The sequence below is a fragment of the Podarcis erhardii genome, assembly GCF_964252035.2.
Source record: "Podarcis erhardii genome assembly, chromosome: 3".
Classification (NCBI taxonomy): domain Eukaryota; kingdom Metazoa; phylum Chordata; class Lepidosauria; order Squamata; family Lacertidae; genus Podarcis; species Podarcis erhardii.
Genome location: NC_138507.1, coordinates 109,928,036 through 109,951,222, shown reverse-complemented (window position 1 = coordinate 109,951,222; position 23,187 = coordinate 109,928,036). Strand labels below are relative to the sequence as shown.

The following is a 23,187-nucleotide window of genomic DNA, read 5'->3' as shown; positions in this document are numbered from 1 at the left end:
TCTACATCTCCTATTCGCTGGCTCACCATCCTTTTAGCCTTTTCAAAACCTGAGGCTATAAGTTCTTGTGGGGAAAGCCTCCGGTGACGGTTGCGGAGGTCAGGAGGCTTATTCAGGCACTCAAATACAGAAAAGCCCCGGGAGCAGATAATATCTCCCCTGAGCTTCTCAAAGCCAATATTGACTGGTGGGCCCCAGTCCTTGCCACCCTATTCACTAGCATAGACCAAACAGCAATAATACCAGAGGACTGGGGATTGGCAATCATTGTTCCCATCTTCAAGAAAGGCTGTAAACTTGATCCAGCCAATTACAGACCAATCAGTCTCTTAAGCATTATTAGCAAACTTTACGCAACTCACTTACGTGAAAAGTTTGCGGACTGGCTGGAATGGGAGCACATCCTTAAGGAAGCCCAGGCTGGTTTCAGGGCACATAGATCAACTTTAGACCAAGGACTGGTATTGCAACATCTAGTGGAGAAATACACCTCAAAGAAAGGAGGCTCCCTCTATGTAGCCTTTATAGATTTCAAATCAGCTTTCGATTTGATACCCCGGCACAGACTTTGGGAAAAATTAAGTGCCACAAACATCGATAGACGTCTTTTGCTTCTCATCCGCAGACTACATGAAAATACTCGGATCCGTGTTAGATGTGACCGTTATGGGAACCTATCAAAGGAAATCCAAAGTTTCCATGGTGTCAAGCAAGGCTGTGTTCTTGCCCCTATTTTATTTAATTTCTACATAAACTCCTTAGTTAGAAAGATGGAGGATGCAAGTACTCATCCCCCAAACCTAAATAATATACCAATCCCAGTCCTTTTGTACGCAGATGATGCGGCACTTATTTCCTTCTCTTGTGTGGGACTAAGAAAACTTTTATGAGCTCTTACAGAATATTGCGAAGCTGAACACCTAATAATAAATTACACTAAATCAAAAATTATGGTGTTCTCCAAGAGAAGACTCCGACACAAATGGAAAATTAATAACCAACCTATTGAGCAAGTAACATCCTTTAGATATCTTGGAATGATCTTTGATGAGAAGGGATCCTGGTGCCATCAGATTAAGAATTCCATTGCAAATGCGCAAAGATCTTCCAGAGCTATCATAAGTTTCTTTTATAGAAAAGGAGGTCAATATGTTCCAGCCCTGTTTATGGAAGCTTTTAATGTTTGATGCATTACGGTATTTTAATATTTTGTTGGAAGCTGCCCAGAGTGGCTGGGGAAGCCCAGCCAGATGGGTGGGGTATAAATTATTATTATTATTATTATTATTATTATTATTATTATTATTATTTCACTAGTTAGTCACAAGCATGGCTGCTTGCCTTTCCTTGGGCCAGTCCTGATCACTACTGAATGCCACACTCAGTCATTCCCTCACCTTTTAGTCTTGTGGGAGGTGGGAGGGCTTCTAGGTCAGGTGTTGAAGCTTTGCACTAGGGTCAATAAATCTACTTTTGCTGTGCTGGATCAGTTTCCTCCCCTGCTGTCCTCTCCACCTTGTTTGGAAGCCCAGCATTGTTCAAACTCTGCAAGCCAGCTGCTCCCTTCTGCATGCCTCCCTTTCTGTAACTGGAAGCCAGATGCCACCTGTCCAGATGAGGTCCCTCCCACCCTAATCCAACTGCTTGGGCAAGTTACAGATAGGTAGCCGTGTTGGTCTGCCATAGTCAAAACATAACAAATTCCTTCCAGTAGCACCTTAAAGACCAACTAAGTCAGTTCTTGGTATGAGCTTTCGTGTGCATGCACACTTCTTCAGATACACAGTGTATCTGAAGAAGTGTGCATGCACACGAAAGCTCATACCAAGAACTGACTTAGTTGGTCTTTAAGGTGCTACTGGAAGGAATTTGTTATGTTTTGCTTGGGCAAGGTGAGACCAACCTGCCAATCAAAGAGAGGAAGAGAAGACAGACAACCATGTTCTTCCAATGCCACACCAAAGCAAAAGCCAGGTGATCTTTCACCTCTGTCCTCTGCTTCTGTCTCTCTCCCCTTCCCAGATCTGACTTAGGGAAAACCTCCCCTGTTCCTCTGGTGGATGGAGACACCACTGGGCAATTTCTTGCTGCCAATCTTCACACACCATCACATTTTGGGAGGTTTTTTAAAAAATATAATAAAATCTAGTATATTGGCCCCTTTTGCATTTGCCCAAGTTGCCAGATGGCCATTCCGGGCCTTTATCCATCCCACCTCAAGAATCAAGTACCATTTGGAAGCTCCCTCAACCTGAGCAGGAGCGCTTGGCAGTACAAATCCCAGGCTCACAAGGTTAGGAAGGCAATATCCAGAATGGCTGTGGCAGCGCTTGCAGGGAAGGGAATGCTTAGAAGAAACATTGAGGTGAAAGCTGTGAATATGGCGGGCAGCTGGGCAACACCCTCTTGGAAAATCTGTGGAAGAAGCAACTCCTGCCTCTCTGTTTACCTCACCCTCCACTTCAATCTCAGTTCTAGAATGGCAAGATGCTCCAGGGGGGAGGTAATTTTAGCTTCCTTTCCCCCCGCCCCCTCCCCTTTTGGTGGTTAAATTTCCCGTTACAATATTTTATCCAACAGTCTCATTACCCTCATGAATGACTCAGCTTTGCATCTCCCACCTGCCTCGCCTTGATAGCATCTCCTTGGATGTTAAACACGAGGAAGGATTTTCAACAGAAGTAGATTGAAGCCTTTCGTACAAAGCAATGCCGTTCCCCCTCTGCCTAGACTCCTGATTGTTGTCCTGCTGTGGCACTCTCTGTATCTTTATTTTACTGGTTTAAGGAAAATATTGCTGAACATATCTGACCTTTCCAGAGGGGAATTATCTTGAGCCGGGCAAAGTACAGTAATCATGTCAATGCAGGAAGATACCATATCTTGCCTGTCAGGACACAATCCCTGTGATGCCTTCTAAGATTTATTTGGGCTACTGTTTTAAGGCGTCACAAAGGATTCATAGTCTGTGTTTCGTACCTCAAAAAACTCCTAGCTTGTTCGTCCTGTTTTCAGAAAATTAAAATTAAAATTGGGAGATTCCATAACAGCTGAAATTGGGATGTCTGAGAATTCTGAGGAAAATGGAAACCGAATTGTCACTGTACTCTCCCCCCCCAAAAAAACAACAACAACAACAACAATGAAAGAGCTATAGTTTAGTGACAGCCCTTTGTATATTTGAAAATGACTAGCATATCTCCTCTCAGTCTCTTCCAGGCTGGACATACCCAACTCATAAGGCTAGGTTTCCAGATCAGGTGGGGTGGAGGAGGGCTATGTGAGCCACCTTGAGCTTCTCGGAGGAATGGTGGGGATACAAATGAAATAATAAAAATGACAGGTTAATAATATATGGTGTGCATATGGCCTCAGTTGTCTCCTATGTTACAAAGGCCTATGGGGCATTTAGTGGCACTGGTCCGGAGCTGTGGAATGTTCATCCAGCATACATGCAGCAGGCACCCTTGTGTTTTGACTTTCAGCCATCTCTCGAAGACCATTTTTATGCTGATGGGCCTGAATATTGTGCTGCACTGCTTTTAATGCTTTTTTAAAAAAAAATTATATTGCCATGCACTACCCTGATATATGGGAGAGTGCAGTGTGTCAATACTGTTATTGTGGCCCATCAATAAATGTTCCACTTATGGGATCCAGGACACCAGTTTACTGCCAATGTCTTAAAGCAGAGATTGAGAACCCTCCAGTTTGGGGGTATACAAACCTGGAACAACTGCACCTGTTTCCTCAGTGCAGTTTTGCTGGCAGAAACAGATGAAAAAGAAGGAGGCTCTAGAAAGAAAAGGTTTATCAGGGCCACGTGCAGCATGGATGCCTTCGACCCTTTTTATTTATTTATTTTTAAATCACATTTCAAGCATCAGGCCATTAGGCGCAGCAGTGTTTGGAGGTTTCATTCCAGGGATATGGCTGCAGGCTTCGTTCCCTGCTAACAATCCATTCCGAATGTTTCTGATCATAATTGGCTGTGCATATTCTGGCCTCTGAATATTGATCTGTATGCCGCGGTGTTCCTCATTGGTGTGCCATATTTCAGGCGAGGAAATGACTCTTGCACGCATTCGTTTCCATCAAGAAGAGCAGGAGGAACAGCTGCCTGTTTACCTTCCCCTCTATTGACCCGTTGCCAGTAACTTCTCCTGGAGTTTTGCCTGGGGATCGATAATAGGATACAGATCGTTCTGTGAATCCTATAAGTTTATTAAGCGGGGGAAATCATCAATATTGCATTGCTATCCTTCCAGCATTTAGCTTTGAAGGGCTGTCTCTTTCAGGGCTGGCTTGTAAGCTCCGTGCTTTATCATCCTTGGCAGCCTGCGTTTTCAAAATAAAGCGGCTTTTATTTTGCTAATATTTAAAGAGCGCAATGCAGCTCATTTTAATAATGCATTCATTTCGGGCGCGTGTGACTTCGTTAATGAAGCCACCTGGAAAAAGGGAAGAAGAAAAAAACCCTGTAAATCTGTGACGGCTGCAATATCCTCACGCAATTTCTTGTGTTCCAGTCTATTGTGGGAAAGGTCAAGTAGTTTCCTGAGAGAGAGTGGATTTGCAAATTGTGTCAGAGGAGCTGTTTTCTTTGAAAGATTATCCATTTCCCTCTTTAAAAAATTGTTAAGTATAACAAAGGAGTTGCCGCTTGTGTCCTGAATAATGGGGTGTGCAGTTGTAAATGGGTTTCTCGCAGGAGAAAAGAAGCAGCTCGGTGTCAGGGGTGGTGTGTGTGTGTGTGTGTGTGTGTGTGTGTGTGGGTGTGTGTGTAAGAGAGAGGGGGAAGAGGAAACAAAGGAGCAGAGAACATAGGAGGAATGGACTTGAGCTGTAGGATAGTTTTTCCCCAACTGGTGCTCTCCAAATGTTCTTGGACTCAATAATAATAATAATAATAATAATAATAATAATAATAATAGTAATAATAATTTATTTATACCCTGCCCACCTGGCTGGGTTTCCCCAGCCATACTGGGAGGCTCCCAACAGAATATTAGTAATAATAATAAAAAGGTAAAAGGTAAGGAACCCTTGACCATTAGGTCCAGTCGCAGACAACTCTGGGGTTGCAGTGCTCATCTCGCTTTATTGGCTGAGGGAACCGGCGTACAGCTTCCGAGTCATGTGGCTCTGGCGAACCAGAGCAGCTCATGGAAATCCCGTTTACCTTCCTGCTGTTTATCTACTTGCACTTCATGCTTTCGAACTGCTAGGTTGGCAGGAGAGTAATAATAATAAAAAGTGTTAAAATATCAAACATTGAAAACTAAATATGGCTGCCTTCAGATATCTTCTAAAAGTCAGATAGTTCTTTATTTCCTTGGCATCTGGTGGGAGGGCGTTCCACAGGGTGGGTGCCACCACCAAGAAGGCCCTCTGCCTGGTTCCCTGTAACCTCACTTCTCACAGTGAGGGAGCCATCAGAAGGCCATTGGCGCTGGACCTCAGTGTCTGGGCTTAGCGATGGGGGTGGAGACGCTCCTTCAGGCATACTGGGATGAGGCCATTTAGGGCTTTAACAGTCAGCACCAACACTTTGAATTGTGCTTGGAAACGTACTGGGAGCCACTGGTCTTTCAGGACCAGTGTTATATAGTCTCGGCTGCTGCTCCCAGTCACCAGTCTAGCTGTCGCGTTCTGGATTAGTTGTAGTTTCCAAGTCACCTTCAAAGGTAGCCCCACTCCAATTAGCATCAGCCCCAGGAAACATGACCAGTGGTCAGGGATGATGGGAATGGGCATTCAGCTCCTACTTTAGGGGATGGTAGTGGATTGTCTAGGACAATATGCTACATAATAACATAATAATACCCTTTTGGATCAGGCCAGTGGCTCATCTAGTCCAGCAACCTGTTCTCACAGTGGCCAACCAGATACCTATGGGAAGCTAATGACAGGAGTAAGACAGCCATGAATTACACCAAGCGAGTTGGAGTTATTAGCCAAAATAGGAGCTGCACAGAAGGGTCAGGCCTAATGAGCACCGCAGCTCATCTCCAGCAGGTCTTGCCGACATGAAGCCGTTGCTGAGGCTGAAGGTCCCTGCTTCCCCACAGCTGCCCAAGACCCCTCCTATGCAAGGGTTTCCCCAAGCAATCTGCACCTGCGTGAAGCTAACTTCTCCTCTGCCCTCTTCATGCCTCTCCTGGTTCTGGGAGACCAGTGGGGAGGGAAGAAGAAGAAGAGTTTGGATTTGATATCCTGCTTTATCACTACCCGAAGGAGTCTCAAAGCGGCTAACATTCTCCTTTCCCTTCCTCCCGCACAACAAACACTCTGTGAGGTGAGTGAGAGGCTGAGGGACTTCAAAGTGTGACTGGCCCAAGGTCACCCAGCAGCTGCATGTGGAGGAGCGGAGACGCGAACCCGGTTCACCAGATTACGAGTCTACCGCTCCTTTTTTAAAAAATCATTTTTATTAGTTTTCCAATATAATCATACAATCCAAATTTTAACCAATTTTCACAAAATACACTTTTTGGTCTTCCTTCAGCTTCTCTGGTAATCATCCATATTTACCCTTCGGTACACATTTCTTTAATTGCATTGCCATTAGTCTTCCCTCCCTTTTCTATTTTCTTTCAACAATACCTCTTAAAGTTTTACAGTGCTTCTTGAAACCCCACTAACGTTGTTTGCACCTCACATATATTTTTCAGATAATCAACAAATATCCCCCAGTCCTCGATGAACTTTTGATTTTGAACATATCTTATTTTCCCAGTCAGTTTGTCCAGTTCCGCATAGTCAGTCAGTTTCATTCTCCATTCTTGAATCGTCGGTATTTCCTCTTGTTTCCATTTCTGGGCCCAAAGAATTCTTGCTGCTGTAACTGCATACTGGAAAAGTTTACAGTCTTTTCTTCTTATTTCTTTTCCTGTAATCCCTAAAAGACCGCTCTTAAACTCTACACCACACTGGGTGTAGGGAAGCTTGTTGCAGCAGGAGACACCTGCAACTCTTCAGCAGCCAGACTCACTTCTGCCCCTTGGCCTCTATCCTCTTCTGCTTCTGCCACAGACTCTCCCTGCACACTAAGCCCTGCTACCTCTTCAGCTTCCAACACCTCCTAGTCTTCTCCCTCTGGCCACTCATGGTTCCACTGCCAATTCATGGTCCCACCACCAATTCTCGGGCTTTGAGCTTTCTTCCCTTGAGGGTTCCCCAACTGGTTCCTCCCACCATTCCTCTGTGTCCAACCAGTCTGTGACATCTAGTAGCCACTGACTCCTCCATGAATTCATCTCATGTTCCCTGAAGGCCATCTACGTTTGTGGGAGGCAGGATGTAATTTTAACGTATGATATTGCATCAGCAAATGACTTCCTGGCACTCACTCGTTCATCCAGTAGCTGTTGCTCTTCCTGATAAAAGTCCATAAATCTGGGCTGGTTTAGGGGGTCTTCTTGGCTCTTTCACTACTGCGTTGTGAGCTGTTCCTTGTGCCCAAGTGCTTCTGCGACTTTTATCTCGCTGAGCTTTTGCATCTGCAATTTATGGTTTTCTGTGGCCCTGCCTTGCCAAAAGCACGAAAGAAAGAAAGAAAGAACCCTGAATGTACAAGTTTAAACCTTTCAATTTGAAACGTATTACTCTTTTATAGTCAAATATCTGCGAGGCATAAAATACACAAATTGAAATGCCACTGTTAGACGCAGCTGAGAGTCTAAAGCTTTCTGTGGCCAAGGGCTACTTCTTTGGCTCTGCTGCTGACAGAGAACAGATTTTTATCTCTTAAATGCCATTTTCCATCAGCGCTGGCCCCTTTGGCTCTTTTCCCTTTTAACATTGTTATTATTTTGATTTGCCCTGCTTTGCCCAGAGAATGACCTTCCTCTTTCCTTTCTGAATTGAGAATCAATGGGGCTGCTTAAGCTCACTGTGACTCTGCTGAGCCCCTGTGCAGATTGGGAGGAGCTATGTTTGCCGTGGGGAATGTTAGCATGCAGAACTGGCCACGTAGATCTGAAGCAAGGTCTCAGTAGTGTCAGAATGAGGCAGAAGGAATCAGTCTATTTGCCGCAACATTTATCTATTATTATTATTATTATTATTATTATTAAAAAATTGTAGAGTTTGGAGGGACCCTTCTCTCACCACAGGTAACTCAAGGCATCTTTGCAAAAACAAAACAACAGACTCAGAAGCAGAACCCATGCATTTCTTAAAACCAAGGGGGGGGGGAATTACATCAAAAATATTCACCCCTCGCCCATCCCTGCCCCCTTCCGACCCTGTTTCACACATGTTTTCACCTGGCTGGAATGTTTCCTTCAACTCTGATCATGCCTCTTGCTTCTCTTGATGGCGAATGGAGAAAAATGTGTGGAGAAACAAGCCTGATGAGCAAAGGTGACATTTTACATCCATTGTTCCGCAACCTTTTTTCTTCTTCTTCAGGCCCTGCACATCATTGTCATGTGGCCCCCGGAAGCTTGCCCCAAAGGAACATGGCTCTTTGGACTGAAGCACAGCAGATGGTTATAGATCCTGCAATCCTCCATTTTACACCTCATTCTTACACCTGAATAATATAATCGCCTTTTGATGCCCATTTCAGCTTTCACAGTATAGTATCAACTAGCTAAATGTTTCACCATTACTATAAAAGGCCCCTTTTTAATATATTTCTGGTAGGCATGATAGCATAATATGACCTTTAATTTAACAGCCAAAGGCTTTTTTTATCACCTCCGTGTTGCTTTTTTATCTTCTCTTGCTTCTCCCAGATATAACACAGCAGTCTCTCCATCTAAGCCACTGGGTGCTGCGTGGAGGCTGCTGCCTTATTACTAAGGGAGGAGAATTGAGTTGGGGAAGGATACTTTTACCTTTAATTATTGATTGCAGCCGCGGAAAAGGCTCTGAATCAAAACAAGACAAATGGAGGCAATAAAGAGGAGGAGAAGGCTGCAGACAGGCACAGGAAAACGCAACACCCCAGACTTGAAGAGAGGGTACAGGAGAGAGACAGGAGTTGCTCCCAGTGTGCAGATTTGGAGAGCAAATGGCCTCCTTTGTTTCACAAAGAATCTTCTCGTGAGGAGGGAGCTTCCACCACAGGAGGGGAAAGAGGCTTCCCTTTTCTCGCTGGTCGCTGTTCCTCTGAGATCTATTGCCGCCTCTGAGTTATCAGTTATCAGTTAGCTTTGAGAATATCAGGAGGCCACCAAACTGGATGGCTTTAAAAGAGTATTTGACAAATTAATGGATGGCTATGAGCCATGTGGCGCTGTGGGTTAAACCACAGAGCCTAGGATTTGCTGATCAGAAGGTCGGCGGTTCGAATCCCCGTGATGGGGTGAGCTCCCGTTGCTCGGTCCCTGCTCCTGCCAACCTAGCAGTTCGAAAGCACGTCAAAGTGCAAGTAGATAAATAGGTACCGCTCTGGTGGGAAGGTAAATGGTGTTTCCGTGTGCTGTTCTGGTTTCACCAGAAGCGGCTTAGTCATGCTGGCCACATGACCCGGAAGCTGTACGCCGGCTCCCTCAGCCAGTAAAGCGAGATGAGCGCCGAAAGCCCACAGTCAGTTACGACTGGACCTAATGGTCAGGGGTCCCTTTACCTTTACCTTATGAGCCATGATGAATGGTATTCATGCTGGAAACCATGGGGGGGGGAGTGCTCTTGTGCTCAGGTCCCACTTGTGGGTTTTCCACAAGCACCTGGTTGGCCATTGTGAGAATGGGATGATGGCCTAGGTGGGCCACCGGCTGATCCAGCAGGCTCTTCTCGCGTTCTTATGATCTGGAACAAACCCTGCATGGGAGAAGGGTTTCAAGGAAGGGTCTGCAGTTCACGGGTAGAGCATGTGCAGAAGGTGCCAGGTTCAATCTCAGGTGTCTCCAAATAGGGCTGGAGAAGACTCCTGCCTGGAACCCTGGAAAACCTCTGGCAGTCAATGCAGGCAATACAGTGGTACCTCGGTTACAGACGCTTCAGGTTACAGACTCTGCTAACCCAGAAATAGTGCCTCGGGTTAAGAACTTTGCTTTAGGATGAGAACAGAAATTGCGTGCAGCGGGAGGCCCCATTAGCTAAAGTGGTACCTCAGGTTACGAACAGTTTCAGGTTAAAAACAAAATAAGAAGTGTATCTGAAGAAGTGTGCATGCACACAAAAGCTCATACCTAGAACTAACTTAGGCGGTCTTTAAGGTGCTACTGGAAGGAATTTTTTTATTTTGTTTTGACTATGGCAGACCAACACGGCTACCTATCTGCAGGTTAAAAACAGACCTCCAGAATGAATTAAGTTCTTAACCCGAGGTACCATAGAATCATAGAATCATAGAGTTGGAAGAGACCACAAGGGCCATCGAGTCCAACCCCCTGCCAAGCAGGAAACACCATCAGAGCACTCCTGACATATGGTTGTCAAGCCTCTGAGTTACCACTGTACAGGTAATTCACAATTTACACTCTATGAATGAGTGAGTGAGTGAGTGAGTGAGTAAGAAAGTAAGAAAGACAGAAAGTGGGTGGGCATCTGAGGAAATGGCAATCTCACCTGCTATTGAACCCAATATGTAAGAGCTGTTCTGCACTAGAACAGACGCCCTCGGAAGCTGATGGATAGTCCTTCATTGGAGGTTTTTAAGCAGAGGTCAGGTGGCCATGTGTCACGGATGTTTTAGTTGAGATTCCTGCATTGCAAGGGGTAGGACCAAATGGTCCTTGGGCTGTTTTCTAATTCTATGATTCTATGACAGCCAGGGTATACCCTCTCTCCTTGAAACAAGTTTATAAGCAGGGTATAGCATCCTCAGGACAGAATGAGACAGCCACATCTGGCAGCAAATACATGAGTGTGGCAGATGAAGTCCTCTTCTCCAGCCACTCCTCCTGAGCCCCACCACCCTTCCCATCCCTCTTCATTGATGCCCTGGTGCTTGCGTTGCTTGTTGCTAGCCTGGGCTGGCAGGCTGTTGCCCTCTATCTGTACTGCGCAGACAGCCCTATTGATAAAGGGCATTGACCTAGCAAGCAGGCAGAGAGGCAGCCACCCAGGCCATCATGCCTTCCTTTGCAGATGTGCCACAGGCTGGTGCCATCCCTGCATTGTAGCGTTTGTCTGAGGGAGTGGTGAGCAGGTGCCAGGCAAAAAGATGAGCAGGGAGGGTTTGGAGGGGAAGGACTGTGTGTTGTGTGGCCACTCTTTTGCTTCCTAAGCTGGTCTGTGCCCTCAGGTACAGCGGAGGGTGCCGTCCCATCACATGGGTGGACATGGTCTCAATGTATTTCATATGTGAATAACAAAGATAAGGAACTCTTAACCTCTGACATCCTACACTTCCTTTTTAGTTTGACTCGCTAGTTTTGGCCAGATCTGCAATTTCAGAATGCTAACACATTTTCTTGCTTTATTTAATGTCTTATGCGACTGGGGTGTGTGTGGGGGTGTGTTTGCACATTGTAAAAAGTTCTCCTAAATAAATGGGGGTACATCATTTTACCCTGTATTGTAAAATGAAATATGTCAAGTTGGACCTGCATCTGGACTTCATTGTGGGACAATAGATATTCACACGCCACAAGCCACTGTCATCGCTAACGCCTTCCATTACCTTTCAAAAACAGTTGTCTCTCTACGGGGGAGATAAAATGTAACAGAAACATGCCCAAACACAACACAGGGTTGGTAGCAGTATTCACAACAATGCAAACTGAGACAGAAAAATATGGGGGGGGGGGGTTAAGATGGTCCTCTTTCAGAGACTAATGGATCCAATTGGTTTTCAGAAGGTTCTGGGGAGTTTTTTTCAGTTTCCATGCTCTTCGGTCAAAGCCCTGGTCAATCTCTGTAGTGCAGAGTTGACCCAGACTGGCCCAATGACACCTGAACATCCTCTTCCAACTGGCAATGTTTAGAAATCTTTGTTGTTATGCCCTTGGAGCTCAGAGCAATGAAGGGATCTGACTTGAGCACAGGTGAAGGAAAACTCCCAACAAATGTAAGCACATACTGGTACATGCACGGGCTCAAGCCCATTCAGTGAAGGTGGCAAATAAGTAAAACTTACCTCTCCACCTTCATTGAATCCTTGGGTAGCTGTCCTGCAGAGCTATTTAGCTAAAGGTTTGCTAACAAGTTTTGGACTTCATCATTGGTGCTAATGATCCTGGTGAGATGTCTGGAGTGCTGTCTTCTCTGATGTTGTTGGATGGAGTTCAGCTGCTGCAGTTTGAGGACCAGGCAAGGTCAGGTTCATGCAACTGCTTGTACCTTTGCCTCCCCTGGCTTATAAAATATGGCAGAGAGAAGATAGCTGGATGAGCCAGGGAGGTAACTAATGCTTCTCTTCAAGAAGGAGTGGTCCCAGGTTCCCTGAAGGAAGTGATTCCCTTTCTGGCCAAAGTTCTTGAGAAGGTGTTTGCCAACCAGATCCAGTTCATAGAGGAGACAGCTTTTGAAGATCCATTTCAACTGGGATTCAGGAAAAGACACAGCCCATCACATACTGCAGGTGGTTCTAAAGTGTAAGAATCAGTACCCGTCCCTCAGTCTGAGCAGCTAACTATTGAAGGAAATTGCTAGGGATTCCTGTGTCTGCTGGCCTCCTTCCTCTCTGTTTTTGGTCCTTGCTACCTCTCCATATGTGCTGACTGGACCTTGCCAAGAGTCAGGTATTTATGCCTGACAGAATACCTCAAAAAGGGATACCTGACAGGAGCAGAGACTTTCTGGTGCATGGAAAGTTTGAGAAAAGAGCATGGAGAGCTGGAGCACATTCTTTTGGCATCATTTAATAAATAATAATAGTAAGTAATAATTCAACAGGCTGGCACAATTGGCTGATGCCATGAACAACGCCCTGGGCTGGAGGTGGATGAATCGATGCGAAGACAGGAGATGTGAAGACTCCCACTCTGGATGATGTCAATGTGCTTCTCATGTGCGCTGATGGAGGAAGAAGCACGCCATCTATTCAGTCCCTCTGTGCATATTGGGCTGCATATGCATGGCATGGATTATGCATATGGTTTTTTTTTAAAAAAACTGTATGATTCTCTTCCCCCCAAAGCTTTACCATTGGTATAATCAGCTGCGAGAACCTGAATAAACTTCTTTGTGTTACAGTCCGGACACAATTTCCTCACACATAGTCTTTTGAGAGATGAGTCAAAGTAATCAAAAATTATTATATGTGTGTGACCTTTACAAATCAACTGGCAATTTCTGCACTTTCCATTAGCTTTTTAGCTCCCAGTGGTGCAAGATTGCGGTAGACGGAATGAAATGTAATTTGCAGATTTTTGAATCTTATAGGAAGCCACTGAAGTTCCTAAACTCCCACAAAGCATAGAGTTTTAGCAGGAATAGTTTCTGAAAGAGACCTTTAGAAGTAAATAAAACACCGATGATTAGATTCAGATTTACCGAAACCACACTGTGCTCCAAATCTATAAACTTTCAAAGTCGGGGGAAGGAATTTTGCATTTTTGCTTCTACAAGTCAGAAGGCCAGTTCAAGAAATAGAACAACAGAATAAAGTGGATTTTAACTGTGTATAATTTGCATGCGTATTTCTAAACCATTTTGAATTTGATTGAGAGTGACCAGTGTGGGACTTCAGTGACAGAGAAGAATGGTTAGAGGTTCCAAATCAGGTTGAGACTAGACATGGGGAAGAAAAGTTTCTACTAGGGCTGTTGGTCCTCTCTTTGGGGTCAGTTTTCCCAGGCCCTTGTCTTGCATCACATAAGGTTCAAAACTGGTAACCACTTCTGAAGAATACAGAAGCTGCTCCACATAATGAATGGTGAATGTATGTCTGGTGCCAGTTAATTCATGTTCTCTTCAGAGTTGCAAATGACTGGGGAGGGAAGAGAGTTGGGGATAGAATAGTTTAAAATCTCCAGAAGCACAGAGGGAGTTTCTTCTACAGCTGAGTCAAAAGGTCTACATGGTCAAGAAGGGTTGAGAACAAGCTTATGTTGTCACCAGCTCCCCATTTTTCATTCATGCCGCCATTTTGGAACAGCACAGCATCTCCTGGTGGCCCATTGCTGGTAGCTGCCACACCCACCCAGATCCCACCGGAAATGTTGCTACAACACTATCATGTGATTTCATTCCTAGGTAGTAGGAGATACAGAAGAACCACTGCCAGCATAGGCAAGCATCCTAAAAAGAAAACCTCCCAGAATGCTTCACTGTGTTGGTCATCTGCAAATGGAGGAGCAAATATCAACTCAGCCATAACTGCTTTTCAAAAACTGTCTGCCACATGACATTGCCTCTATGAGGTTGTATTCTCAGAAAGCTTCCATGTTTGTTCCTGGGTGAACCAGGCATGACATATTTTTTTGCCAGAACCTGAACATAATAAAAGCCTGCTGGATCAGGCCAATGGCCCTTTAAGTCCAGCATCCTCTTCTCACATTGATCAACCAGATGCTGTGGGAAAACCACAAGGAGGATTTGAGCTCAAAAACAGTCTCTCCTCCTGTGGTTTCCAGCAACTGATATTCAGGAACGCTGATGCCTCCAACCATTTTAAGAGCTTTTTGAAAGAAGTATTCTCACCTATCATTAATGTAAAGCAGAGAATCAAACTGCACATTCAACTTGTGGAGGAATAAGCATCATTAACCTGTTTCCTACTGGCATCCATGACTACCCCTCTCTCATATCGTCAGTGTCACCAAACCTCTGGCTTAATCTTCTCAGTAAAACGTAAAGCATAAAACAGCCTGACACAGATTCAGTGACCTCAAGTGGTTTGTGCATCACAGCTTATAAAGTAACGGGAATGTTTATAATCTCTGTGCACTTCAAGGACCCCATTCTAAAGAGTTAAGGTTAATTCCCTCTGAAATCAGCACAACTTAACAACTCTCTTGTCCATTGGATTTCAGTCTGACTTAACTGTGCAATCCTACGCATCTCTACTCAGATGTAAGTGCCATTGTTTTCAGTGGGACTTACTCCTGGATACGTGTGAATAGGATCGCAGTCTTAGCCTCAATCAAAAGTATTTCTGAGTATATACACATTAGGTTGTGTGGTTCAGTGTGACTAACCTTTTCGCTATCAAGATTTCTATTTACATTTAAACCATCGTTTCTGGTGTTACTTTTGTCAAAGCCTTGATGATCTATGAGGAAACTGATTCTTTACATTCCACAATGATATCCAAGCAGTTAATAACCTGATGTGTTCTTGTTCTTGTTTTCCTTCTGCTACCTGTTCAGTATATTTGAAGCCTTTGGAATTAATTGATTTGGAAGCTAGAGAATTTTAAAAATGTATTTTTTCCTGACTAGGATATAAATTATGTCAGATCGCTTTCTAGATCTCAGACGTAAGTGTGTCCTTGACGATGGTTAAGCGTTGTAATGTTCTTCTTCTTTAAATGACTAACCCGGAGTAAGAGGTTGGAGCAAGAGGTATTTTGCAAAATTAAACCTGTTTCACCTGAACCTGTTTTAACTAGTTAATAAGAAACATCAAAACAAACAAACAAACAAAAAAAGACAAAACCCTGAGGTCAATGAACATTCTTTTTGTAAAGCTAGTGTTTGATGTTTAAATTTGTTTTTTTGGGGTCTGTCTATAACTTAAGTTTTAATAACCTAGCTCAAATGCAGATTTCTAATTTTCAATTAACATAGGAATAATTTTGTTTGCTAAAATAAAATAAATGAATGAATGGCGAGTCTGAACCATGAAATGTTCTAGGTAGAGCTTTTTAAAACATTCCAAATTTTTTCCAAAAAAAATTAATAATCATGTGGCAACTGTATAGCTCAAGCTTTAAGTATTAACTTTTAACCTTTGACCTTACAGATTTTAACCAATGAAATGTCTCTTTAAACTTTAAAGGAAACAATGATAACGAGCGCCTGGCGATTGCTAGACAGCGAATTCCATATCGGCTTGGTCGAGTAGTTGATGAATGGCTACTCGACAAAGGTAAAAACATTGATTAAAACTTCAAATAAAAAATAATTTGAACATAACCGAGTAGTGCTTCATTGTAACACCAATAAACATAAAACAATAAATTTTTCGGTAAAACTAAATTAAAAACAAATTTTAAACAGTAAACTGTAGAGTAAATATTTGCATACCGTGTATATAATAATTTCTATATACATTTTAGTGGTATCGCCTGTTTAATAATCTTACCCTGTTAACTTAAGGTTAAAGGGACTGTTAAATATAATCCACTAACTCAATCTATGAAGGTACTCATAGCAAGCATTAACCAAAACTGATAAATCATTCATAGATTATATTACATGTTCCATCATCTAAATTATTAACTAAATATATTTATATTTATATATATTTATATATATATATGTATGTATCTGTATGTAGTTATGAGATCTTCATTACGGTCCTGAAAGAAACAAAGCAAAAAAAAAATCATTGTTTAAACTGTAGGTGATATTAAATAGTGGGCAATATGATTGCCAAATGAGATGAAGTCCCTTTAACGTTGGCTACATTCAAAGGGGATTTTGGAACAAACACTAATTAAAAGAGCTTAAAGTTGTGTGCATGCTTTTATTATGAGCAGAAACCAATCTGCAAAACAGAATATTATGTTTATGAATAACAACAATAATAATAATGAGCTTGCATTGGTGAGGATTTCTGTTTTCAATAGCAATGTGACATGACTCTTCATCGATATATGTTTCATTCCTTAAACTTACTTTTTTTACATCCAAAACGCTTTTTTTTCTTTTAATTTTCTTGCTTTTTCTTTTCGTCAGTAGCCTTGCTGAAAGACAATCAGACATCTCTCTCTCTTTCTTTCTTTAGCATTTTTTGTTTGTTTCTGAAATGCTCAGTATACTGTATGTATCTCATGCCTCTTCAGCGTGTGTGTGTGTGTGTGTGTGTGTGTGTGTGTGTAATTCATGTATGAATTTACAGGGAGATTCAGGAGCAGATAGCCTTACAAATGAATAGGATAGATATATGAATGCTTGTATTTAATGATAATTTTTAAAATGTTAGGATTCATTAAACGAAGTGACGACATTTGCATGTAACACTAAAGTGTGGCTTAGCGCCACATGGATGAGCCTCCACAAGCCCAATAAGGGCATCAGGTTTACAAACTTTGCCCACCGCTTCCTGCGTGGATGGAAAGCTAGGCTTTTTCTATGTTTACTTTCTCTCTTAAGGAACCTTGGCTTAGCATTACATACAAACTAGGGATCCTTATGTCAAACAGACTGGTTGGTTTGTAAACAGGCCAACTCCAAACCATTGCTTATGGTTCCGGCTTGTTTGAGCAACCGTTGTTTGCTGTAAGCGAGGATTCCTGATTTCTACATAATGCAAAGCGGAGGTTCTTTGAAAGCAAAACTAAACTTGGAAAAACTCTCCTTCCTTTGTCGTGCGCAGAAAGGAGAGGTGTGGAAGGGCAAATGCATGAGTCTGATGCTTCACTTGGAACTTGTGCTGGGTTGTCCACATAGCACTAAACTATAATTGCGTGTGACCTGGAATATTGGCATATTTACATATTACGTAGTTCTACGTAGATGAATGCTTGTGTGAGAGAAACATAATACATAAGTATTTGCAATCCTTGCAATTTTGCATGTTTTCCTGATAGAACCGGCAATCAGAAATCTGACCTACAAATACACACACACCTCTAAAGTTTGGACCAAAATAAAAATGATCATGATAAAAAGAATGGGTGAGGAGATAGTCTGTAGCAGATAGATGAAAAAAATTCCCAATTGGCCTTTCAAGCGAAAAGCAAACCCAACATACATTTTAGAAATTACATACATAGATTGACAATTCTGCATTCCATGGACACCTCATTAAAAAAGCAATGAATTATGAGCAAAATTCCTTTCTTATAGTTTATTGCTCTCATCCTCCACCCCATAACAATCTGTTTAAAAATCATCCTCTGTTTAAGAGTGTAGTGTTCGCAATCAACATTTTTTGCATGTATGTAATACTATCTTTGCAGGGCGTCAGCTCACAATCTTCAATAGCCAAGCGACAATAAAAATTGGAGGCAAGGAGCGGGGCCACCCATTTCAGGGGCAGCTTTCTGGACTCTACTACAACGGCTTGAAAGTCCTCAACATGGCCGCTGAGAGCGACACCAACATAGTGATAGAAGGGAACGTGAGACTCGTTGGTGAAGTGCCTTCCTCTATGACAACTGAGTCAACCGCAACTGCAATGCAGTCTGAGATGTCCACGTCAGTCATGGAAACCACCACCACGCTGGCGACAAGCACAGCTAGAAGAGGAAAGCCACCAACAAAAGAGCCCATTGGTCAGGTTAGTCAGCCATGATGGAATTTCTCGATGTGTGGGTTTTCTTTTCTTTTTACATTTCTTCTCTGGAGTTTCTGCAAATGCCTGCTTTCACAGGTCAAACACCTTTTGTGAAGATTTAAGGTGATGGTCATCAGGGCTATCCATAGATAGGAATAGCATTGACCTTGGTATCTGCATCCTGTTTGACAGCACAGATACTGAAAATGTGGGTTAGTCAACCATGATGGAATGTTTTGCAATTGTCTTTTATTTTTATGTTTTTCTGGATTTTCTGCAAGCATCTCCTTTTACAGGTAGAACAACTTTTTGGCATAGATAGGAGATCTCAAGTTGTATTGACCACAATGTCTTCATCCTGCACATACGGTGAATATGTGGGTGCTGTGACCATGTGAATATCCAAGCAAATGTCTGAGTGGAGATACTTCTTTCCATACTGTGGCTTATACCAGCTATGACAAGACCGTGTAGAAAAAGGTTATTCAGCTGAGTTTCATCACTGACTTTTGGCGCACCACTGATAGGGGCGCCACAAATTGTATGTTACACAACATCTGTCCTAGAAGTAGACATATCAGCCGTGTTTGTCGGTGGCATGGTGAACATAGTAGAGATATAGGCCTTAGACTATAATCAGGCAAACTTGACTAATTTAGCAAATGTTGGGCTGATTTAGAAATTAAGAGCCTATCTGGTCCTGTTAATTCTAACTGTGTTAGAACCTGCTATATACCAAGTCAGGCTAGCGATTCATTCAGTCAACAGCCGTCTCCAATCTGGTAGAGTTTTTCCATTGTTTCAGTCATATGTCCTACCCAACCTAGCTATCTGAGGTTGTCTGACTGGAGATTGTTCAAGAGATGATGTCCATTGAAACAAATGCTTTACAATAAGGTATTCTCAAACAGAGTTTAATGAGGTACAATGATGGCATTGACAGGGAGACTCTGGATACAAATGTTCATACAAATGTTCTTTGACCCTCTAAAGCATTGGGGCCAGTTTTGAATGGGCTCAGTTCAGTACCATTCCACCTTGCCAGTGCCATTTCACCTTGTATAGGTAATCTACTGTGATTAAATTTCAGTTTGCCACCAACTGGAAAGCAAGGGAGAACATGCAGAAACCCATCAACCAAATGTTGCAGTGTGGCATGCTCCCACTCCAGCTAGTCGTATGCTTTTTGAGGATACTCCCTTGCTTTCCAGGACACAAGTTCTTGTTGTGTGTGTATATTTTCCCCCTTCACCAACAGACACGCAGCATTCTTTGTCCACTGAGTATCTTTACTCCTCACTGGGCTGTTTGGGATTTTACTGTGCTTAGGGTTTTTTCATCTTCTTAAATAACACCGTACTGCTGCCAACCTTGGGGTCTCCTCATGCCTCTGATGTGAGGTGGATGGTGTTGTTTTGACTATGTGTGGGCAAAACCCACATAGGAACAGATGCCCCCACGGATCAAAAGCATTTATACGCAACCACGGCAGCCCTAGTGATCTATGCTCAGAAATGGAGAGAGAAAATTATACCAAGAAAGGAGGAGTGGCAGATGAAATTGATGGAATATATGGAATTTGCAAATCTAACTAGTAGAATAAGAGATCGGGAAGATGGAGTCTTTAAGGAAGAATGGAAAAGGTTTGCAGAACATACAAAGAATTGTGTTAAATGAGTTAAAAACATTAGCAGGGTGGAGTAAATTCAGCAGTTTCAGGTATTGAAGATACAGGGAGTAAGCAGAAAAATAAAACATATGGAGTAATTGGAATATGCAGTTGTAAATGGATAAATAAATAGAACCATGGAAGGTGGGAGAGGGAAGCTGATGATTATGAATGTCTGGTTATATTGACTGAAATGTGAAAAATTATAGTGGAAAAGTATAAAAAATACAGATATAGAAAACAAAGCTCTATGGTCACATTCATACCATGCAGTTAATCTGTACTTTATTAAGGGTACTGGCAGTTGTAGCTGTGAGTAGTAAACTACAGATCCCAGGTTCTTGGGGGGCAGGGAGACTATGTGCTTTGAATGTGTGGTGTGGGAGTGACCAGTGACAGTCATTATATCCTGCAGGATTTGTGTCCCCCAATCCTTTATTTTTCATTTCTCTTGTTTTCATCACATTCTTTGATTTATAGAGGCTGTTGCACTCCTTCATTACCACATGAACAAATGGCATTTGCCAGCAAGCATCTCTTGTTAGACTCACTAGGCAAATTCAGATGTGTAAAACTGCTGAATCACACTTTGGCTGCGAACTATTCCATCAGCATAATTAGGCACCACTTTATTGCTGTTGCTACTACAGTCGTACCTCAGAAGTTGAACGCCTTGGTACTCGAATGCTTTGGCTCGTGAACGCCGCAACCAGAAGTGAGTGTTCTGGTTTGCGAATGTTCTTTTGAACCCGAAAGTCTTACGCGGGTTCCACGGCTTCCGGTTGGCTGCAGGAGTTTCCTGTAGTCGATTGGAAGCCGAGCCTTGGTTTCTGAAAGTTTTGGAAGTTGAACGGACTTCCAGAATGGATTCCGTTAGACTTCTGAGGTACAACTGTAGTAGTAGTAGTAGCAGTAATACTGCCAACCTAGTATCCTGCCAACCTAGCAGTTTGAAAGCACACCAGTGCAAGTAGATAAATAGGTACTGCTGTGGCAGGAAGGTAAACAGTGTTTCCATGCGCTCTGGTTTCTGTTACGGTGTTCCGTTGTGCCAGAAGTGGTTTAGTCATGCTGGTCACATGACCCGGAAAGCTGTTTGTGGACAAATGCTGGCTCCCTTGGCCCGAAAGCGAGATGAGCGCTGCAACCCCATAGTCACCTTTGACTGGACTTAACCGTCCAGGGGTCCTTTACCTTACCGTAGTAGTAGTAGTAGCAGTAGTAGTAATAATAATACAGGGAGGCCGAGAGGAGGGTCTTGTCGTCTAGTCAGCCCAGAATCTCCAAATATACTGTCCAGGCTTGTGCCTCAGGGAGGTCACTTCAGTGTTGCTAATGCACCAGGTTGACTTCACCCCTGGCAGCACACGCCGTCGTCTCTCAAGACGGACGGATGCCAGCAACAAAAAATGGAAAATTCCTTTTATACCAGCAAGAGCTGCTCTGCCTTCTAGCGATGGCTCAACGCTGTGCTGCCCAGTCCTGAAAAGATGTCGAGCACTTTCATCTCCCATTGACGTCAGCAGGGCCCAGCCCCTTGCAGGAGGGGGCCACTGCCTTGCGGGAAACCTGCTTTTAAAGATGGTTTTGCCTTTATGTCCTAGATCCGCTCACTTTCCTTTTCACTTCTGTTCTTTAAAGAGGAAAAAAATGCCCTCAATTCCTGTCAAAAAAATGGAGGAATGTTTGACTCTGGAACTTTCTGCAGTAGTAAAAGGAGGAAAGTTACCTTTTCCTCTCGCTTTTAATTAATTAGTGGCATGAAGGAAAAAACAGGCAATTGAATATTAACTACTAATGGAAGAAAGTTAACGCCGGTACAAGCAAATGCAAGTTTAAGGAGAAAATGAGCTGATAAGAAGTAAATGATCTAATCAATTAGAGATTATTTGGTCCATTTGCAAGGCTATTGAATTCAATTAAAGATCACAGTTCTCATTTAAAGAAAGATAATTTAAATCTCTTATGGTTATTTATATAAAAGATCTTGCTCTCTCTCTCTCTCTCTCTCACACACACACACACACACACACACAACCAGGCCATTTATTTATTTTTTAAATGCCCGAGCTAGACTTTTTACTAAAGTTATTTCTTGTTTTGCTGCAAGTCTGCAAAACTTTGAAAGCAGCCCCGGACCTCCAAACACACTGTCAGTAGCCACATACCATAAAATGGAAGACTATGCCACTGTTTCTGTTGACTATATGGCCAGGTGTCCTATTTTTAGCATCACAGTCCTCTTTTTAAGCTTCTGCTCACTTTAACATCCGGTGTCTCAGTTATCCATTACAGATCTGGGATTCTGAACGCTGTGTGGCTACGAAGTTTTGTGTTGCTCTGCCAAGTCTGCTTGGAAACTGTATCCCTTGCTGTAGAAGTCACGGCTCCTGCTCTTCGCCTGTGCAGTCTTCCTCTTCCCACCTGGGCCATGTCCTGTGGCCTGCTAGATGCTGGACCTCCCCTTTGTTGCTGTAACCTCAGTCAGGCGAGAATAAACCACACCATGCTAGCCTGCCTTTCAGTGCTCACACACTTAGGAGCATGAGATCCAAAGAAGATCTTTGCTGGAGGCTGATCTGGTCCATTCTCCCAGTAGCTGACCAGAAAGCCAGCCTATGGAAAGCCAAGAAGCTGGACCAGCAGGTATATACACATCCAACAGTGGAGGTTGAACATAGCTACAGTATTGTGGTGCGCGCGCACACACACACACACACACACACACACATATATATCCCTTCATCTGAAGATAACTGGGCAGTTTACAGCATAAAAATACAAAATGAAAACACAAAATAAATAATAAATATAATAAATATAAATAATAATAATAATAATAATAATAATAATAATAATAATAATAATAATTCCCTCCCACAAACACATTTAAAAGGCCATAGTAACAAGCAAAATAAAGGCCATAGATCATTTAATCAATAAAAGGCCTGGGAGCAGAGGAATGTTTTCATCTGACACCTAAAGATATGTAATGAAGGCACCAGGTGAGCCTTCATGGGAAGAATATTCCACAAATGGGGAGCCACCACAGAAAAGGCCCTTTCTCGTGTTGCCATGAAGGTAGTCTTTCTATGTTCTACAACAGCTAGAAGCCATTGACTGGCTTCTCCTCCATGAATCTGGAGGATAAAAGCTTCCCCAAGTTGCAAGAGGAACCTCGCAGAATGAGGCGTTCCAGAATGCCAGCTCTTGAGAGAATTATCACATTG

At 43.0% G+C, this 23,187-nt stretch overlaps 1 protein-coding gene across 34 annotated transcripts in view; it reads left to right on the top strand.

Moving 5' to 3' along the window:
- NRXN1 (neurexin 1) overlaps positions 1 to 23,187 on the top strand; it is a 1,006,781-nt gene that overhangs the window by 856,676 nt on the left and 126,918 nt on the right. For 21 of the 34 annotated variants that reach the window (XM_081854473.1, XM_081854468.1, XM_081854496.1 and 18 more), the window contains 2 exons: positions 15,844 to 15,933; positions 17,972 to 18,291. In XM_081854473.1, coding sequence (XP_081710599.1) covers positions 15,844 to 15,933; positions 17,972 to 18,291 — 410 coding nt within the window. The remainder of the gene's footprint in view (positions 1 to 15,843; positions 15,934 to 17,971; positions 18,292 to 23,187) is intronic. The other 13 variants (XM_081854480.1, XM_081854477.1, XM_081854478.1 and 10 more) reach the window with 1 other exon arrangement.